Below are 21,368 nucleotides of genomic sequence, written 5' to 3' on the forward strand. Positions count from 1 at the left end.
AAGCCAGGTTTTGTGCTCCATGTTGGCAATAGATGTCAGACAGTCATGATGTCCAGGGGCGAGGGGGAGCGCGCACCTGACCACACAGCGCAGGCGCGGGGTCAGCTGGCCCGCCGGGCGAGGGTCCGCAGGCCTCCTCCCTGGAGGACTCCCACTCCCTCCTCCCACTCCCTGCGGGACGAAGCTGACGATGCGAGGGGGAGACAGGCGTGGCAGGGGGAACCCAGAGGAAGCTTGCTCCCAAAGCAGAGGGCGTAACTTGTGCCCAGGAGTGGAGAAGAGGATGTGACTACCACTGGGGAGCTGCCCTGTGGAAAGTGAACGTGAAAGTGGCTCAGTCATGCCCAACTCTTTGCGGCCCTATGGACTATACAGTCCGTGGAATTCTCCAGGAGAGTACTGGAGTGGGTAGCCTTTCCCTTCGCCAGGGGATCTTCCCAACCCAGGGATCGAACCGGGGTCTCTCGCATTGCAGGCTATTCTTTACCAACCGAGCCCCCAGGGAAGCCCTGCGGAGCACCTGGGCTGAAATGGGGGCGAGATACAGCGACCCCGCTAGAGAGGGCCACGCGTCTCTGCCTGTGCTTCCAGCGCGGGAGTGTGAATCTCATCCCGAAGGCGGTGGGGAACCTCTCAGGAAGGAATGCCTCCCAGTCCCCACGGCTGTTAACAAGCTCTCAGCTCCTCCACTCCCGCATAAACCTCCTGCGGCTTGAGGCCCCTCCACTTCTCCCCGGCTTAACTCTCCTGACATCCTGGTCACTCACCCTTTACTAAAGACTTGCATCACCTGCTCACAGCTTTCCTCTCCTGGGTGACATGAGCGACCATTATATAGGCAGCCTCACCATTCATGATGCAGTGACTTCACCCCTCCTCCACCTCTGCGCTTCTCCTGTGGCCAGGCCCTGGCCCTGCTGTCTGCCACGATTCCTCTCTCTCTCGAATCTCCATCTCCAGTACTCCACGCCTGCTCATGACCTCCAGTTCTTTCAGCCCTTCCTCTCTCTTGCTCCCACCCGCTTGTATTTAGATCTCATTAAGATCTCATTAAGATCTCTGGTTTCTCTGCATTTGCTCCCCCATCTTTCGGCCCCTCCAGCCTTCACTCATTTCCTAAACCAAGATCCCACGGCCCTCTCTGCACACCTCTTCATCGAACCCCCCCCCCAACCAGGGAAATCCAGCAGCTGCCCCCCACCCGCTCCTGCAGCTCTCAAAGCCCCCACCCCGCCTCTCAGCGGAGCTGTTCTTGGTAGTTTCTTGTGGTGTCCTGTTCAGCTTCCTCTCTCCTTATTCATAACTCTGATGTCAAACCTTCAACCCAGGGCCCCATCCCCGACTCCCCACAGAGAACCGTGCCTGCTTCTGAGGAAAGAATTAAAGCAAAAAACCTCCATAAAGACACGTCATCAAGTCCCCGAGCCCACACTACACATGTGGCTGTGCCCAGGCCACCAGCGCTCTGCTCGCTCGTTATAGGGACGATGCTCCTGCCTGTGTATAAAGTGAATTCCACCTGAGCTGGGGACCCCACTCTATGCAGCCTTAGTAAAGACCTTGTCCGTTTATTATCTCCTCTCTCCTGCATCTCCAACTTCTCCATCCTACTGGCCCTTTCTTGTCAGCATTTAAATGCACTAGACTCCCATTTGGGCTTCCCAGGTGACTCAGTGGGTAAAAATCCACCTGCAGTGCAGGAGACACAGGCAGACAAGAGTTGGATCCCCCAGACAGGAAGATTCCTTGGAGAAGGGCATGGCAACCCACTCCAGGATCCTTGCCTGGAGAATCCTATGGACAGAGGAGCCTGGCGGGCTACAGTCCATGGGGTCTCACAAAGAGTCGGTCACGACTGAAGCAACTGAGCACAGAGCCCACCCATCTGAAGACAAACAAATACCTTCTAACTCCCTCCAGGAACAGCAGCCTTCTTCCCTTCATGGCCAAGCTTCTTTCCAAAGTCGTTTATGATCCCTGCCTTGAATTTCTCACCTCCTAGTAACCATTCACTCCTCAACCCACAGCAATGTCACTTCCATCCCTACTACAGTTTCTTCCATTTCCTGGCTACTGGTTCCCTTGGTCCTGATGGGCTTGGTCTCCACCGCCTTTGACACTATAAGCCTGTCCCTCCTTGAGAGTCTCTTGCCCCTTGTGATCTCCAACCTCTGTCCTCATTCCCCTTCTACCCCATCCATTCCTGCTCCGTGACCCCGAGTGCAGATGGGAAGAGACCCTTAAGCATGTTAGTGGATGGAGAAAAAAGCTAGTGGGCACAGAAGGAGGAGCAGGCTCTTATAGGAGGATGAAGAGTGGGTCCGGTGGAGCAAGGCTTCAAGCAGGAAAAGTAACACTTGAACCTACTTGTGATGCCGGAGAAAGGAGGTGAAGAGGCAAAATGTGAGAGGTCATGGCTGGTGGCCTTAATTTACTGTAAAATACAGGAGGTTAGAGCATCTGCTGTTTACCAAAAACCCTAATTCAAAAAGATACATGAAACATGTTCATAGTAGCACTATTCCCAAGAGCCAAGACCTGGAAGCAACCTAAGTGTCCATCAACAGATGAATGGATAAAGAAGATATAGTATATATTACAATGGAATATAACAGTAGTAGTGTTGGTCACTCACTCTTTGCCACCCCATGGATTGTAGCCCACCAGCCTCCTCTCTTCATGGGATTCTCTAGGCAAGAACCCTGGAGTGGGTTACCATTCCTTTCTCCAGGGGATCTTCCTGACCCAGGTCTTCTGCATTGCAGGCAGATTCTTTACCATCTAAGTTACAGGCATTTTACCATCTGAGCCACGAGGGAAGCCCAGAATGGACTATACTCAACCATAAAAAAAGAATAAGATTTTGCCATTTGCAGCAACATGGACTGTCAATCCTAAAGGAAATCAGTCCTGAATATTCACTGGAAGGACTGATGCTGAAGCCGAAGCTTCAGTATTTTAGCCATCTGATGCGAAGAACTGACTCATTGGAAAAGACCCTGATGCCGGGAAAGATTGAAGGCAGGAGGAGAAGGGGATGACAGAGGATGAGATGGTTGCATGGCATCACCAACTCAATGGACATGAGTTTGAGTAAACTCCTGGAGTTGGTGATGAATAGGGAAGCCTGGCATGCTACCGGCCATGGGGTCGCAGAGTCGGAACTGGCTATGCACGCTCACTCACACACATAGTATAGGTCAGGTAGTTTACGTAAATTATTTAGTTCTTCCAAAACCCTGTGAGATCAGGGTTCATTATATTCATATTCAGAGATCATTATTATACCCATTTTATGCAAGAGGAATGAAGCTGCACAAAGCTACAAGGTTTGCCTAAAATCACTCATCTAGTAAATGGAGTTGCTAGGAATTAACCCTCAGTCTACTTGGCTGCAGGGTCTTTCCTTAAGCTCATCACCAGGCTGAATATTGGGGGTCTAGGGGCACAGATGAAAGTGAAAGAGGAGAGTGAAAAAGTTGGCTTAAAGCTTAACATTCAGAAAACTAAGATCATGGCATCTGGTCCATTCACTTCATGAGAAATAGATGGGGAGACAGTGGAAACAGTGTCAGACTTCATTTTTGGGTGCTCCAAAATCACTGTGGATGGTGACTACAGCCATGAAATTAAAAGATGCTTACTCCTTGGAAGGAAAGTTATGACCAACCTAAACAGCATATTAAAAAGCACAGACATTACTTTGTCAACAAAGGTCCGTCTGGTCAAGGCTATGGTTTTTCCAGTGGTCATGTATGGATGTGAGAGTTGGACTGTGAAGAAAGCTGAGCACCGAAAAATTGATGCTTTTGAACTGTGGTGTTGGAGAAGACTCTTGAGAGTCCTTTGGACTGCAAGGAGATCCAACCAGTCCATCCTAAAGGAGATCAGTCCTGGGTGTTCATTGGGAGGACTGATGCTGAAGCTGAAACTCCAGTACTTTGGCCACCTCATGCGAAGAGTTGACTCATTGGAAAAGACCCTGATGCTGGGAGGGACTGGGGGCAGGAGGAGAAGGGGACGACAGAGGATGAGATGGCTGGATGGCATCACCAACTCGATGGACATGAGTTTGAGTAAACTCCGGGAGTTGGTGATGGACAGGGAGGCCTGGCGTGCTGTGATTCATGGGGTCGCAAAGAGTTGGACACGACTGAGCGACTGAACTGAACTGAACTGAGGGGCACAGAAGTTAGGTTATTGGATGCTTTCAATCAGTCTCCTAGGATCATAGCTATAATTATAAATTGTTTAAAAATAATAGCTATAATGTATTTGCCAAAATATTAGACGACTGTTAGGGGAGAGAGGTGCTGTTAGAAAGGCAGGTGATGGCTCAAACAGAAAGAAGGAGAAAATCGGGTAACTGCACAGCTGAGCCTCAGAAGCCCAGGAGTTTTCGCATGAGGATGAAGGGGGATGGTCTCCTAGGGGGGCAGGTCAAAGATGAGCATCCCCACCTGACCTCAGTGAGACTGACAGGAAACTCTGATGGAAATGAGCACAGAATTCAGAGGAGGGCCCAGATACAGTAGAGGGGAGAAGGTGAGGAATTACCTGATCATGGAACGTGGGCCCCGGGGTATCAAGTGACAAAGGTGGTGGGAGGACCCAAGGGGACCAGAGCAGCAAGTGGGGGAAAGAGAGAGGGGACTGGATGTTGACTTTTCAGGCAAAGTGAAATGGACATGAAAGCAATTGCCTGGTGCCACGTACTCAATGGGTGCTCCATGGACCAGTGCTAGTCTGCACTCTGTCATCAGCCCACAGTGAGCTGGGTACAGAAACTGAGAGGAAGCAGCAGTTTAGAAACTCGCATAGCAATTTGACATGACCACATCTTCCACTGGCACTAGCAGTAAAGAACCCGTTTGCCAATGCAAGAGACATAAGAGATGCGGGTTCAATCCCTGGGTTGGGAAGATCCCCTGGAGGAGGGCATGGCAACCCACTCCAGTATTCTTGCCTGGAGAATCCCCATGGACAGAGGAGCCTGGTGGGCTACAGTCCATGGGGTTGCAAAAAATCAAACACGACTGAGGCGACTTAGCATGCACATCTTCAATGGGTCATTTTCCCCCTTGTATTTGACAAAAGTATTGATCCGTGACTGGTTAGAAATTTCTTAAAAATTATCCTTCCTCACAGGTAGTTTCAGAAGTACTGACCTGTGTTGCCTCATGTATTATGATGTGTTTGGTCTCATTTTCCCATCTTGTTTGATCAAGGCCACTGGACACCTTAATACAATAGGCAGCTTCTCTCATCTTCCTTGTGGTCTCAAGGAAACAACAGCTAAAATGAAATTAGAGGAAAATGGACTACTTTTGCTACAAGATCCCTTTAGAAAGAAAATGAAGTTTTTGTGCTTTTTAATCACATTTAACAGTGACTGAATCCAGTTTTCCAAACTCTCAGGGAAAGCTCTCCCAGAATTCCAGGATTGGAGATGTTACTGTGCCCATTCTAGTGGGAGAGAGTTAGTTTTCAGACTTTATTCCTTGTCTGAAGATTACCACAAGTTTTAAAAGTAATTGAACTCGGTCTAGACAGCAGATTTCAGTGGTTGCTAAGGAACTAGATTAGTTCTAATCTAAGGGATGTAGTATTCATTTTTATTTCCGTTTTCTTACTACAGCATTTTAATTGCAGATAAATGTCTTTTATGGCTCTCTGGGGTGTAAAACACTTTTCTGTTAGCTGGTGGGCTAGCCAGGGGAGACCGTGTTTGTACACACCCTCCGAGCAGATGGTATTCAGGCATGACATGTTTCGAAAGAAGAAAAACGCTTCTTGAGGCGTGAACAATAGCCGGGCTTGTCGGCGCAGGCCAGGGCCAAGCACTCAGGGCCAGCTGGCCGCACCCACCCGGCCGGAGACCCCGGGCCTGGGGCCGGGGCCGCCGGTGCTGCTCACGCCCCCGGACTGCCTCTTCGTGTCACAGGTGCTGTCATCCCGCAGCCTGCTGCCACAGTCACCAGGCAATCAATTCCTCAGATAAAAGATCAGTTGTCAAACCCCAGAAACTCATTTTCCACATGGCGGCCAGGGTGAGCTTTTTGAAAAGTAACTCTGATAGCATCACCTCAACTTGACCTGACCCCTCCCCACCCGACCCTGCTGGAAACACCTCAATGCTTCCCAGGCCTTTAAGATAAGAGCCTTAGAGAACTCCACAGGCCCGACCCAGCTGCCCCTCCCCAAGGGAGGGCTGCCAGGCCCAGCTGGCCCTCCCCACCGCCCTCAGCCTTGCTTCTGAAGGCAGCCTGGCCTGTGCTCCTGTACTGACCGGACCTGGGCTCGTCCACACCCTCAGCAAGGCTACGGTCAGTACCCCCTTCCAGTCCTGAGCTGGGAGCTCTCCCCTTAGCCAGGAGCCCCCAATCCAGCCACTCCTACCTGGCATTTGTCACGTCTGTGGGTGGTGGTTTAGTCACTGAGTCGTGTCTGAGCCTTGTGACCCCACGGACTGTAGCCCAGCAGGCTCCTCTGTCCATGGGATTTTCCAGGCAAAAACACTAGAGTGGATTGCCATTTCCTTCTTCAGGGGACCTTTCCCACCCAGGGATCGAACCCACGTCTCCTGCAATGGCAGTCATATTCTTTACCCCTGAGCCACCTGAGAAGCTAAATTTATGTTTATCTATGTGTCTGATGAAGGTCTGGTTCTCCAACAGAGCACAGCTCTGGAGGACAGAGGCTCTGCCAAGTTTTCTTGAAACTGTATTTCCAGGAACTAAAAGAGCTCTTTAGCCACCTAATGTGAAGAACTGACTCATTTGAAAAGGTCCTGATGCTGGGAAAGATTGAAGGTGGGAGGAGAAGGAAATGACAGAGGATGAGATGGTTGGATGGCATCACCAACTCAACGGACACGAGTTTGAGTAAACTCCGGGAGTTGGTGATGGACAGGGAGGCCTGGTGTGCTGTAGTCTATGAGGTTGCAAAGAGTCAGACACGACTGAGCGACTGAACTGAACTGAACTGAACTGAAAAGAGCCCTGAGCACATAGCTAGTAGTGCAGGAATGAGGGCTGAGAACAGAAATAAAATCCAAATGGTCACTGGAGGCTTTGGCTGCTTGTGGGGGGGCCTCAAGAGCCATGATGTCAAGAGCCACATCCTTGGCAAGGCTCGAGCATGTGGCACTAGTGAGGAGCCCAGCAGCTGCTCCTCGCTGCACAGTTGCCACCTCTTACAGAGCACTTCTTGTGAAGTTACAACTGTGTCTTTATGAAAAATAATACCATCATCACCACCACACACACACACACACACACACACACACACACACACACACACACACAAAGAAAAGCAACAACTGCTAATGCTGGTGCTGAATAAGAAGAGCAAGTGAAGAAACCTAACACTTTCCTCTTTCATGGGGGTACGTGCGATGGGTGTGTTCATGAACTTGAAGTTTAATAAAGGCTAACACCCATGGAACCCTGACTCTAGTGAGGCTGTATGTTGGTACTCGTGTACATTTTTCCATTTAATCTTCTCAGGAGATCTATTCTCTTTGAACTTTATTTATTTGTGGCTGTGCTGAGTCTTCATTGCTGTGTGCGGGCTTTTCTCTAGTTGCGGTGAGCAGGGCTACTCTCTGTTGCAGTGCGTGGGCTTCTCCTTGCAGTGGCCTCTCTTGGTGCAGACACAGGGTCTAGGTGCATGGACTCGGTCATTGTGACTCGCGGGCTCTCGAGCACAGGCTCAGTAGCTGTGACGCACAAGCTCAGTTGACCCATGGCGTGTGGGATCTTCCTGGATCAGGGATCTAACCTGTGTCTCCTGCGTTGGCGGGCAGATACTTTACCACTGGATCAGCAAGGAAGCCCCTCAACAGACCTATTTTTTATCTTCCTTTTTCTAATAAAGCTCTGGGAGTTGGTGATGAACAGGGAGGCCTGGCGTGCCGCAGTTCATGGGGTTGCAAAGAGTTGGACACGACTGAGTGACTGAACTGAATGGAACTGAAGGTGCTCGAACCCTATTGTGAACCACACATATAAGGGATCTAGGTTGCTCGCTCCTTGTGAGAATCATCCTGAAACATCCCCCCACATCCCTAGGCCATGGAAAAATTGTCTTCCACGAAACTGGCCCCTGGTGCCAAAAAGGTTCAAGACTACTGACATTTAGAGTAACAATGAATATTACTATTTTTAAAAAATAATTCTAAGTATTATTAAGTCTTCTAATACTCAACTAAGTTTGAGAGAAAAGAAAAATTGAAAAGTCTTTTGTAAACATATGATTAGTAAGGTTTTCTACAGTAGACTCAAATTCAATTTCAAACTAGGAGAGAATATTTAGTATTACTGATAATGTTTTTTCCCACTGCCTCAACAACTTTAAATCTACCAGAGGGCCTTTGTAGCGATTTTCTCAAAGTGTTACAAATTCTACTTTGTATATCATCTCTTCATGTTTAATTATAAGAATTTGAATTTACAGCACCAATTAATCAGTAATTAGATAGTACTGTACCAAAAGAAATTAAACAAAGATAAAAACAAAAACACAACTCAGCACAAGGCCATATCATCTGGTAATGTTTCATGTAGCATGATAACAATGCTTCCCAAGAAATATAGGTTAACTGAATCATTAGCTATGTATTCTTTTGATTTTTTTATTGTTGTAACTTCCAGTACCGATGGGAAACTTAAAGGTAATCCAAATACAAAAACACCCTGATTATACTAATGTTTATTCCTCTTTTTGCTCATCAGAAATCTGCTTTATGACACTCAAAAATTATTTTGAAATGCCAGCTTTTGGAATTGCAAAATGAATGCATATTTTATAATGATACATGCTGTATTGATCGTCATACTTAACACACAAATCAGCTTTTGTGTTAATTATCAATGAGACCTATAAAACATAAACGTGTATGTTAGATGTGAAAAATCAAAAAAGCCACAGAGCAGATTGAGGAAGGAAAAACGAAGGTCCCTGAAACAGAGATAGAAGAGGGAAAAACCATGGCTGTATAGCAGGTCCCTTTAGAGATGGGGGCAAGTGGCAAGGGGACCTTCTCCCTACAGAGTCATGCCATTTCCCTGCGCCAGGCTCATGGAACTCTTTTCCAGGTTCTTAAACCTTTTGTTAACAAAAAAAAGAGAAGGGTGGTAATTGGAAAGAGAAATGAGCAGCTCCCATTATTCAGCCCTGGATGAGATGGCAACATGGCCTGCTCAGGTGCGCCCCCTGCTGGCCTGGAGTGATCCTGACAGCTGAGCTCGGGCCGGAGCCGTCAGTGGAAGGCGCCCCACCGTCTATTTATATGGAACAGTTTCTACAGCAAGCTTTTCTCCTTCACGCCCCCCAAGTAACCCCTTCCCTCTGTGGCCATGACTACCTGGGAAGACTGAGGCATAAAACACTCAGAATTACTTTAAGATGCCTTACATTCTTTCCCTGGTGCAGTTTCAGGAGGTCTCATTTCTGGAAAAAAAAAAAATTAGGATCACCTTTACTCCCAAGTGTGAGGATCTTATAAATTGTAGATACTGTAAAATCTCTTAATGGTATGCCAAATGAGTCAGTGGTTTCTTCCCTAAGTGTATGAAACTGTCTTGAAAGTTTCTGTGCAGTGAATTTCACTGTGTGTGCTCTCAAGCTTGCTTTCTAGAAGTACTTTTCTCTGAACCAAGTAATTTGTCTTTTGATGGATCGATTTGCCAAGAGAGAGCATAAGGCACTTTGAGAAGAACTATAGAAGAAAATTTCAAACACTCCCATCTTTTGGTACCTTAGATTGAAAGAGTAAGCTTTGCTTATAATTCAGCACTATGGTGAACATCAGAGAGCCAAATTGTAATAATTTTTGTAATTTCATGATGAAATTGATTGAGCAGTTCCCCAACCTGCCTTAACTGGGAACCGTTTGATTTTTCTCCAAGTCAGGAATCTTTTTTCCCTTTGTTGTTTTGAAGCGATGCTATAAAGTTTGTCTCTCAAGAGTTCATTGCTTTTACAAACTATACAGCACACCTGTGGATGAAAACCACCTTTGTCAAAATGTCAGTTCCTTTATGGATATGACTTATTAATCCTCCTCTGTGCTCCTTCAGTTGTTCCCTCGTTTGAAATAAAATATTCATCTCTGAGGAGGCGGTACAATTTATCTAGTGTCAGGGTACTATTAATGCATACATTTTTCCCTCTCAATGCTGACTTCATTATTGAAATGAATTTAAACAAGCCAGTTTCAATTCACAATGATCATTATCTGATGAGCCTTTATTCAGGGTTAGCTGGCCAAAATTAATGAACCAGAGTAACCTCTTCATCTCAGTGGCTCTTCATGTTAATGCAGCAACTACTCTCTGCCCTAGCCTTCCTCTCGTAGAATGTGGAAAAGCCAGCACTGGAGTTTAACACCCCTCACTGCATTTTCTCCCACCCTCTCCAGCGCAGTAAATGGGTCCAGTTAATGCTCCAGCCAGACACCTGGGCACATTCCCTTCTGCTCACCCTGCACACCCTGAGCAGCGGTCAATCCTCCAAGGCCCCTGCTGCTCCCCCCACCCTAGTCCACGAGACTCTGTCCCCCTGCCTGAACTCCTAGTAATTATGTCCTAACTAGCCTCCCTGCTTCTATGCTACCTTTCCTAGAACTCATTCTCCATATAGAAGCTCAGGTCGTGATTTTTAAAATATCAATCATTTTACATCACTAGACCTGCTTCAAGCCTTCTGGTCACGTCCTGTTCCACCTGGAATAAAACTGAAGCACCTCCCACAGCTAAAGGACCCCTCATGACCAGCTCAGCACCTCTCTCCCCTTCTCACACCAGCGGGTCACTCTCCAAGTGTCCAGCGCTGATTCCTGATGCCTCGCCTTCCCACAGCTGTCTTGCTGCTGGGGGTCAATTTATCCTCCTCCTCCTTCACAATTCAGCTGAAAGGTCACCTCCTCAGAGAACCTTCCCTGAGCCCGTTAAGTGCAGCTGTCCACGGTCCTTGTCATGTCAAATTGTCTGTACCCGACATAGCACGTGTCACTGCCAGAAATTTGTCTCTCCCTTTTTGGTTGTTTGCTGATCCTGTGTTTCTCCTCACCAGCCTTGTGTGTTGTTTACCACATATCACCCATACCTAGAAGAGTCTAGCCCCGTACTGCGCTCTGAATAAACGCCTGTTAGATGAATGACCGATGGATGAACCTGACACCTCCTAATATTACCTAAAATTTTTAATCAGATTTTTTTTATCAAATTAAATTTTTGAGACACTGCAGCTTGTGGGATCTTAGTTTCCTGAACAAGGATTGAACCTGTAACCTTTGCAGTGGAAGGTCGGAGTCTTAACCGTGGACCATCAATACTATATGATTTTGACTGAATCACTTAACTGCTGGACTTTGACTTCCTCATCTGTACAATAAAACTAACAAAGCATTGCATTTTCATGAGGACAATCGAAAGGGGCAAACGTGTGTGGTAACCTGGCACAGAGAGGCAGAATGAACAGTTAACCACGTCCCTTCCTGTCTTCCAGGAAATCTTCGGAGGAACTGGACATGGATAAGGTGACGGCAGCCATGGTCCTAACGAGCTTGTCCACCAGCCCTTTGGTTCGGAGCCCTCCTGTGCGGCAGAATGGTGAGCCTGGTGCATAGGGCGTAGGAAACGGTCCTCTCACATCAGGAGCAGAGCTTCTCCTTGAGGAAGCTCTTTTCTTTTTCTCTTTCTCTTCCCCTTTTTTTGTTCCCCAGCTGTTTTTTAATGACACAGCACATGAACACACCCGTATTTTAAAATTCAGCCACGTGTTGCACAAACCCTCCCAGTGCCAGCCCCTCCCCAAAGGCAGTTGCTCTAAGCAGCTTGGAACACATCCTTCCAGACTCTGGTCTTTGCACTTACGTGCAGACTCATTCCCGACACACACAATGGACCCTCGTCCACTAGTGGGAAGTGAGCGGACATGTGAAAGAAATGGACCCCGGAGCTACCAGCCTCCTCCTCATCGTCCCAAAGACCCCACTGCATCTCACTCCTACGTCCACCCATTGAGAGTACATTTACTGACCTCCACCACCTTTCCAACTTATCTTTAAGAACTTGTGTTCCGTATTGCCCCAGGTAGATGGAGATTGGTCTCATGAAGTTACTTCCCCAGCCTTTTTTTTTTTTTTTTTTTTCTGTTTGGTTGGAGGGATAGTTGGACCAAAGAACTCTGAAGATTAAGTATCTTGAAAAAGCATTGTCCCAGGCTCCTTAATCCATTCTTTTATTCAGTATATATTTATTAGGTACCATAACAGATGCAGCCTGGCGTGCTGCAGTTCATGGGATCACAAAAAGTCGGACATGACTTAGCAACTGAACAACAACCATAATAGATGGTTTGAATATATCATTGAAACAGTGTCCATACTCCTAGGTAATGTACAGTCTTTTGGGGGGAATAAAACTATCACAGCTGTATTAATAGCTAGCATTTATTGAGTACTTAGTATGTGCCATATACTAGGTTTACTTTATCTCATGTAATTCTCACAATTCTATGAGATGTTATCACTATTTTACAGATGAGTAAGCTGAGACACTTGAGGATTAGCTGACTTTAAACAGAGCTGAACTTCTTTCCATATTATTCTGATTCCAGATCTCCTGTCTCGGTCATGATATAATATTGACTCTTATAATTCAATATGATAAATCAGTAGGGCAGTAGGAGATGAAGCTGGAGAGCCTGGCAGGACATCAAGGAGTCATATCTGTCTGGTTATGAGTTTGGACATTCTTCTGAGGCTATAGGAGAGCTATTAGATGATTGAAACATTGCAAAGTTATAATTGAGTATACAAGACAAAAACAAAAAAATAAATAAACAGAAAAAAACCATGTGCATGTCCTGAACCTTGGTGGTCACAGTGGGGATGCATATAGGGCATAATTGACAAATAAGAAGAAGGCAGAATCAGCAAGACTTGGTGATAGACAGAGAAGATAAAGGAGAAGGAGTGACAAGGGTGACTTCTGGGAAGTCCATTCCCTGTGGTGATGAGCAAAGGCAGAGGAAGAGATCTATTGATGAATGTTAGGAGCAAGAGTTGGGGTTGCCGAAGAAGATGAGAGATCCAGCTTGAAACACGTTTAGTAGGGAGTACCTGGGGATCATCCAAAGGACAGCATCTGATGGGGTTCTGGGTCAGCCTGGGAGAGAGATCTGGGCTATGCAGAATTGAAAGGTGACATTTTGAAGCCATGAACGTAGATGAGCTGACCCTAAGAGAGCTATGGAAAAGTAAAGGATAATGAGAAGGTGGCTAAGTGAGAAGTGGTGAGCCTCCTCCTTATGTAAGGAAAAGAACCCAGGAAGGTAGGGGGTAACTGGAGAAGCAGAGAAGAGCAGGAGAGTGTGATTTCATGGAAGTCAAGGGAAAAGCTTGTTTCAGGGAGCAACAGCTGATGCTTCAGAAGGTCGAGGTGAAAAGGAGTCAATTCCGCATCAAGAAGAATGTGATGGCTTTGAAAAGAGCATTTACAGTAGACGACCCATGGAGCGGAAGCCACATTGCAGATCAGTGAAATGTTATTCTGAGGCCGCCGGGTAGAACTTACCAGCCAGGGAAAACCTCCTCTCAAAAGCCAGCCTAGTCACTGGCAAGCTAGAGCTAGGGTTCCCCCGTAATCTGGTTATAAACAGGAGGTGTTAAAATAAATTTGTGGAACATCCGTCAAGTCCTCACCCAAACTTACTGCAATCTATTTGGAAGTGGAAAGAATGATCAAGATGCTGGGAATTCAGATCAGTACCAGAAATCAGCGGTGCCTACTGTCTTGATTCCCCACAAGTTGGGGTGATGTCACTTCACTTAGAGTAGGTACCATGCTCTTGAGATAAGCCTAATCTTTCCTGATACCCTTCTCAGCCTGGCAAAGCTGCTAAAGAAAGATGATAGGAAAAGCAAGGCTGAAGTCATCCCCAAAACCTATTCTAGGAAAAAAGAATGACAGAATTTCATGGAATCCTCAGGGGAAAACCATAATTTTTATGTACTCATTCTTTTTACCATTGGAATTTTTAAATTAAGAACATTTTTATATTCCTTTGTATTGAAATGTTAGGATCAAAATAAGCCTTTTGCATCTTCATTACAAACTTTTCTTAGCATAGTTATAAAGAGAGTGTTCATTATGACTTAAAAAAATAACTATCCAGATAGTAATCCCAAATATCTGATGTCTCTCATTTATTCTGCAAAAGGAAGCAAATTCTTAAAAAGGGAAAGCAATTTATGATAATGAAAGCTATTTTTTAGAAATGAAGATTATCTCCAGAATTATTGCATATCAGTGAATTTTTGAAAACTGTTGTGATCCTCTGCTGTGCTAGGAAAGGATCATTTTGTTAGGATGTGGGTCCAAAACAAGGCAGATTCCAGCAAAATGCCTGTTTGAATTTTTAGCAAAAGCTTGTTTAAGATAAGAAGACACTGCTCTCTAAAAAACACTAGAAATTAGCTTCTGAAAGATTTATTTCTATATTCCTTTGTCCTTCTGATTAAATAGAGTTTCTAAAGGAAATGCCATTCATAGGGAAACAAATAAATTAACTCTTGGCACTGGCAGGAAGCAGTGTGTAACCACACTGTAACAATAGTTGGCTTCAAAATTATTTCAGTTCCTCATCAGTTCATTTCAGTTGATCAGTCGTGTCTGACTCTGCGGCCCCATAGACTGGGAACCCCCCAAGCCTGGCAGCATGCCAGGCTTCCCTGTCCGTCACCAACTTCCAGAACTTGCTCAAACTGATGTCTATTGAGTCGGTGATGCCCTGCAACCATCTCATCCTCTATTCTCCCCTTCTCCTCCTGCCAGTTCCTCATACTTAACATGATTACAGATCTTGCACCACGAACTTGTTTTATTATACAAGTGTATGCTTCAATATATTTATAAGCCTCCTGGGCCCGCCAAGTGAGTTTGTCCACCAGGTAATATTACCTAAGGCCTTACACTAGACTGCTCTTGTAGTTATGTATTGAAAAGAGCTTTCTTATTTAGTAGAGGCAACTCCAGTCCAGGGAGTATCTCAGTCTCTGTGTAGACCACATGGAGTGAAATGCTGGTTTGGTTTTGTTAATGTTATCAAGGTGTAAGCTTGCATAACAGACCTTGTAATTCTGCTAGAGCTTGGCTTTAATGAGATGGTTAACTTACTTCTGCTATTCCACTTAAAACTTCATTCATCTAACTGAACTTTTTGCTTGACATAGTTGAGGAATATGCTGGAAACCTATAATTAGGTGAAGATAGTCAAGAAATTTTTCGATGAATGCTAGCATGTTGTTTGTCTTCAGTTCATTACTAATTACACAGACATTAATAGCATTTCTTTAATGAGGCATTTTGGGATTTTTTTCCTTCTTGTAGTTAGGATGTAGTTTTAATATATTCAAAATGCATATTAATATGGAGGAGAAATTATCCAAAAGAAAGTCAAATTTATACAAATGCTAATTAAGATTGGGCATTTTGAAAAGTAAAGCAAATCTTCAGTGATTAAGAGAGCCCCTGAAGACATTCCAACTGGGCAAAAATCTCTATTAGCAAGCATTTCATCATGTTTTCTCCCACAAGTGGAAAGGTAAAATTCAACACCAATCTTATCAGTAATTATTACCAATAAGTTCTTTTCTGATCTCAGCTTTGCCAGAAAGAAACAAGGATTTTCACACCCAGGGTCTGCGTGTACTGAAGGAGAAGCAGGGCCAACTGGCAGACCAGCATTTGAGACCCTGGCCCATCCTTGTTATGTACTAATCATGGCAAGTCAGTTAATTTCCTGGTGCTTCAGGGACTTCATCTGTAAAATGGGCATAATAATCCTTACTCTGAAAGATAGATATTATGAGAATGCATCAGATTGTGTGAATAAGCTTTGTAAGATGTAAGTGAAATAAAAGTGAAAGTCACTCAGTTGTGTCTGACTCTTTTCGATCACATGGACTGCAGCCCACCAGGCTCCTCTGTCCATGGAATTCTCCAGGCCAGAATACTGGAGTGGGTAGCTCATCCCTTCTCCAGGGGATCTTCCCAACCCAGGAATCGAACTGGGGTCACCTGCATTGTAGGTGGATTCTTCACCAGCACAGCTACCAGGAGGCCCTTGTAAGATGTAAAACACACACCAAATACATGGCACAATTATTTATTATAATTAGCTGAATGGCAAATGGCTTTAGGTAACTAATCAGAAATTCTCTCTCTTAGGTTCTTAAGTCTTAGATCAACTCTATAAATGTATTCCAAAGATCACAGCCCTGTAAGAAATTCCTTTTAAAATGTTAAAATGTGAGGATGGGGTTTGGAGAAATACTGCAATTCATTACTCCCTTAGTAACATAGTCCATAAACACCTAAACTTCCTAAACTTAGTAAACCATAACATCTTTTTTTTTCTCCTTGTTTTCATGTATTCTTCACTATCATCCTAAAGAACTAGTGTTGCATAAAGCAACATCCGTCAGAAAACTCTTAGAAAAGGCCTGTCCTGAGGAGCACATGGCAACCCACTTTAGTATTCTTGCCAGGAGAATCCCGTGGACAGAGGAGCATGGTGGGCGACAGTCCACAGGCCAGAAGCGACTTAGCGCGCACACACATATGGCTAAAACAAATGTTTATAAACAAACTATCATGCAAGTTTTTGGAAAGTGTAAATAGAGTATAACGTACGTCCTGAGCTGCTGCAGGTTACCGAGTGGGCTGCAGGTGCTTTCAGCAGCCGGGAATCTCGGCTCCCACCGCCCCTCTGACCCCGGCCTGGGCGCTGACACTGTGACTGTGTGCTCCGACAGAGGGCCTGAGCGGATCCTGGAAGGAGGCGGGCGGCGTGCCCTCCAGCACCACCAGCAGCGGCTACTGGAGCTGGAGCGCCCCCAGCGACCAGTCCAACCCGTCCACGCCGTCGCCGCCGCTGTCCGCCGACAGCTTCAAGCCCTTCCGCAGCCCCGCGCCCCCCGACGACGGCATCGACGAGGCGGAGGCCGGCAACCTGCTCTTTGATGAGCCCATCCCCAGGAAACGAAAGGTTGGTTTCAGGTTTCATTTGGGGGGAATCCGCTTCCTGGGGTGGTGATTTTGGCACTTCTCCAACACACGCCGCTTTTGATCGACAGAAACAGCCCGTGTTCGCCTCTAATGTCCTTTGAAGTCTTCAAATAAATTAAGGGTCATGATTAAAGACAAATAGAAATGATTAAAATATTACTATATTTCTTCCAAGTATGCATCCCCACCCAACCCCCAATCTCATCCCGTCTTCTCCCCTGGTTGTAAATTGCTGCACTGGTAACATCAGGTAACCTAGAAAAGAATCTGCCTGCAACACAGGAGACAGGTTCGATCCCTGGGTGGGGAAGATCCCCTGGAGCAGGAAATGCAACCCACTCTAGTATTCTTGCCTGGAGAGTCCCAGGGACAGAGGAGCCTGGTGGGCTGTTGCCTATGGGGTCGCACAGAGTCAGACACAACTGAAGTGACTTAGCAGCAGCAGCCAGTATTCTTGCCTGGAGAATCCCAAGGACAGAGGCGCCTGGCAGACTGTATATAGTCCATGGGGTTGCAGAGTTGGATAGGACTGAGCAACTAACACTTTCACAACACTTCCACCTGGGAATTTACCAGTATTTGGAAGTCAAAGAATTGGACTTCAGGCTTGGTTTGGTAATTAACTCACTCTCTTCGTGGGAATTAACTTTTTCATCTGTAAAATAAAATTATATTTTACTCTTTTCTGCTTCACAGACTTATAAAGGGTTGTGGGAAAGAAGATTTTCTGACTTATGTTTACAAACCTAGATGTGAAATATACATGAAAGCTAACATGTAAACATATGTAGTATTTACATGCCCCAAATTATGTATTTATTAAATTAGAAGTGAAAAAGTAGATCTCGTTGATTTAATAAATTAATTTGACTGCATTTGTATTTAATCCTCACAGCAGTCCTGTATGGTATTGGTTTCCCATCTTAATAGGAAATTGAGGCCCAGGGAAGTTATACATTTCACCCCTGTCGTGCAGGTTAGAGGGCTTCATGGGTGGCACTAGCGGTTAAAGATCCCACCTGCCAATGCAAGAGACCTAAGAGAAGTGGGCTCGATCCCGGGGTCCAGAAGATCCCCTGAAGAAGGAAATGGCAATGCACTCCAATATTCTTGCCTGCAAAATGCCATGGACAAATGAGCCTGGCCAGCTACAGTCCACAGGGTTGCAGAGTCAGAAACAACTGAAGCAGCTTAACATACACGCATGCAGGTTAGGAAGGGCCAGGACTGCCATTCAAAGCCTGGTCTACCTAAACCGAAAGCTCATACTCTTTTCATTCTCTTCATACACATTTAAGTGACTGTGTTCACTCACAATTTTAAAAAGCATTTCTGTTTCATAGAATAAAGAAATACTACTGCAATATCTAGAAAACATTGTAACATTATTTTTAAATCTCCATGTAAATAGACTTTTTAAATATATTTTAGTTTTTTAGTTTGCAATTGGTAGCTTCATTATTAATGACTATTCACAAACAAAAATCCAAAGAACACCCTGTGGACTGCAGTGCAACCTATTTTCCCAGTTCATTTCAAAGAGAAAAACAAAGAGATGGCACTGATCCAACACCATCCGTCCCTGCATCTCTGTTAGCATCAGGCGGCATGTGTAATGGTGCTGGTGGTACACGCACTCTCTCTGCCCGGAGAACAAACAGGGCATTGATGTCATCTCTGGTCCTTCCCAAAGGCCAGGGCATGAAGAGCTGCTGTTTCACACACCATCCATCGGGCAGGGTCCTGGAGCTGTGCAGGCATCCTGTGGGTCCCCAGAGACCATGGGTCTTAACTACTTGGGGAGAGAGGCTGCACTTGCATCTGTGAGAACCCAGAGGCAGGACAGCTGTGTGGACCTGGAGTCTGTCCTGTTGCTTCAGGCTGCACAGACTTTCTCTCTAGGGACTTCGGAGTGTGTGATCTTGGCTGTCATTAAGCGCAGCCAAGCCTGTGGCAAAGACTCACAGCAGAGGGAGCTCCCCAGTGCTTGTAAGGTACCCTGCTAGAAGGCTCCTCACAGGTTTTCCTTTCCAACATAGCCACGAGCCAAAATTCATACTCTTGCATTGCAGTTTGGTTGCCTCGGTCAGACTTGTATGTAAAGTCTTTAGACTTCAACTCAATTAGGAGATAGTCAAGTCACCAAATGAAAAAAAAAAATCATTACAAACTGGCATTTATTTGAATAGCACAGACCCACTCTTCAGGAGTTTGGGAACCATGTTTCTCCCTCTTTCTTTGTGACTTCTCCCTCCATTCAGACTCTGGATTTCCCCAGCGTGATAGCAAAAGGATGAAGCTTGTAGTCCCTATTTTTTTCTTTTTTTTTTTTTGCTGTGGGGTCATAGTTCCTTGACCAGGAATTGAACCTGCACCCCCTGCATTGGGAGCACAAAGTCTTAACCACTGGACCCCCAGGGAAGTCCCAAGTAGTCCCTAGTTTTTAATGCATGGATCGTACACAGACCAAGTCATTGCTTTTTGAACTTAAAGTTATTTTGAATAGTGGTAATAACAAGAAAGTAGAATGGTTGCGGTTCATGATTCATTTTTTTAGTATATCAAGTGAACCAATATTTATTGAGCATCCAACAGGCACAATGCTCAATACCCCGAGATTAAAGTGCAGCCCAAGGGGCAGCCCAAGGAAGCCTTCAAGGTTGAAAGTTAGGCAGGTGGACACTGATGTATAAAAAGGCAATAATAATTATGAACGATAGATGCTGTGCTCACAGTGTGGTCCCCCAGTGGTGCTAGTTGTAAAGAACCCGCCTGCCAGTGCAGATAGACATAAGAGTTGTGGGTTTGATCTCTGGGTCCGGAAGATCCCAGGAGGAGGAAATGGCAACCCACTCCAGTAATCCTGCTTGGAGAATCCCATGGACAGAGGAGCCTGGCAGACCACAGTCCATGGGGGTCTCAAAGAGTTGGGCATAACTGAAGTGACTTACCAGGCACATAATGGGGTGGAATCACAGTAGCTGTAGTACTGCTATTTTGGTTTTTAAAATCATATCTCAAATGATTTCCAAGAGTTAATTGTCTAATCCATAGACAATATGTTCTAGTTGGGGGACACTCTAATTCATTTTATTTTCCTCTTCATTCCCTGAGGTTTATAATATCCATTTGAGACCGTGGACTTGCATTGGGCATATGTCCTGTGGGGATTGTTTGAGAACCTTCTAGATCAATATTTTCCAAACTGCATGTCTCAGTCCACTGGTGGGTTGTGAATCTTTTCAATGACTGTGAACAGCACATCCTTAAGGAACAGGACAGAACAGGGCGCAGTGGGCATAATCAGGATGAATACTGTTCCTTGATGCTTTGGTTTCAGTTGTCACCTATGTGTCTACTTTACAAACGGTGTCTCTTACTGTGGCTGATGGTCAAAAACGTTTGGAAGCCCCTATTCATTAGTATAAAGAGAGAACATGATAAGTGGTAAGTGAAGGTGTCCTGATTAGAAATCTAAAAATCCACATTCTAGACTCAACTTTGCTACCCTGAGAACTTAAGCAAAACACTTCATCTGTCATCATCTACTTCTTCGTCTGTTAAACAGGCAAACAGATATTATCAAACCTCTCTCAGGACGATCATGAAGACTGTGTGTGACCAACCATAAGTATAGGAAGGGCTTATAAGCTCTAAAACTGGAATGTAGCAACTTTGTAATAGACCTATTTTAAGACCCTGAAACAAAGTGGGAAGAGGCATACCCTATACTAATTATGAAGCAAAGACCCTGGTCTTCCTCCTCATGAAAACTTATTTGGAAGTTATCTTAACACTTTAACTCACTTTCACCTCTTATATGATCCCTATTCCACTTATGTAAAGAGGAAGAGAGATTTATTGCCTAAATAAGGCATTATTGCTGCCTACTTTCAGTGGTGAGCAAGAAACAATTGCTGATATTATCAAATTTATATATACATATATAAATAACTATATTTGTATATTTTATTATAGTTTACAAAATACTTTTAAATGCAGCATGTCGTGTAATCATCACAAACATCTTTGGCCTAGTCATATCCCCATTGTGCAGAAGAGGCTTACTGAGGTTATGTGAATTATCCAAAACCCTGTAGCTTATAATCTTAGAAATAAGATCAGCTTAGCTGAAATAGCAAAGATGAAACTCTTGAGGCAATTTCAAAGAATCCACATTTCCGTCTGCACCCAGAAGAAAATCACATGGAAAGAAAACAGTCAGACCCAGTTACAGCCAGCATAGCATGGCAGGGTGGGAGTAGGGTGCAGAGGGTTACAAAGAACTCG

The 21,368-nt window shown here is 45.2% G+C and overlaps 1 protein-coding gene across 2 annotated transcripts in view; it reads left to right on the plus strand.

The window, feature by feature from the left end:
• Positions 1 to 21,368, plus strand: part of ZNF704 (zinc finger protein 704) — a 236,492-nt gene that overhangs the window by 179,228 nt on the left and 35,896 nt on the right. For both annotated transcript variants that reach the window (XM_065902640.1, XM_065902641.1), the window contains 2 exons: positions 11,512 to 11,615; positions 16,826 to 17,058. In XM_065902640.1, the coding sequence (XP_065758712.1) occupies positions 11,512 to 11,615; positions 16,826 to 17,058 (337 nt within the window). The remainder of the gene's footprint in view (positions 1 to 11,511; positions 11,616 to 16,825; positions 17,059 to 21,368) is intronic.

The sequence above is a fragment of the Muntiacus reevesi genome, chromosome 12 (genome assembly GCF_963930625.1).
Source record: "Muntiacus reevesi chromosome 12, mMunRee1.1, whole genome shotgun sequence".
Taxonomy (NCBI): Eukaryota; Metazoa; Chordata; class Mammalia; order Artiodactyla; family Cervidae; genus Muntiacus; species Muntiacus reevesi.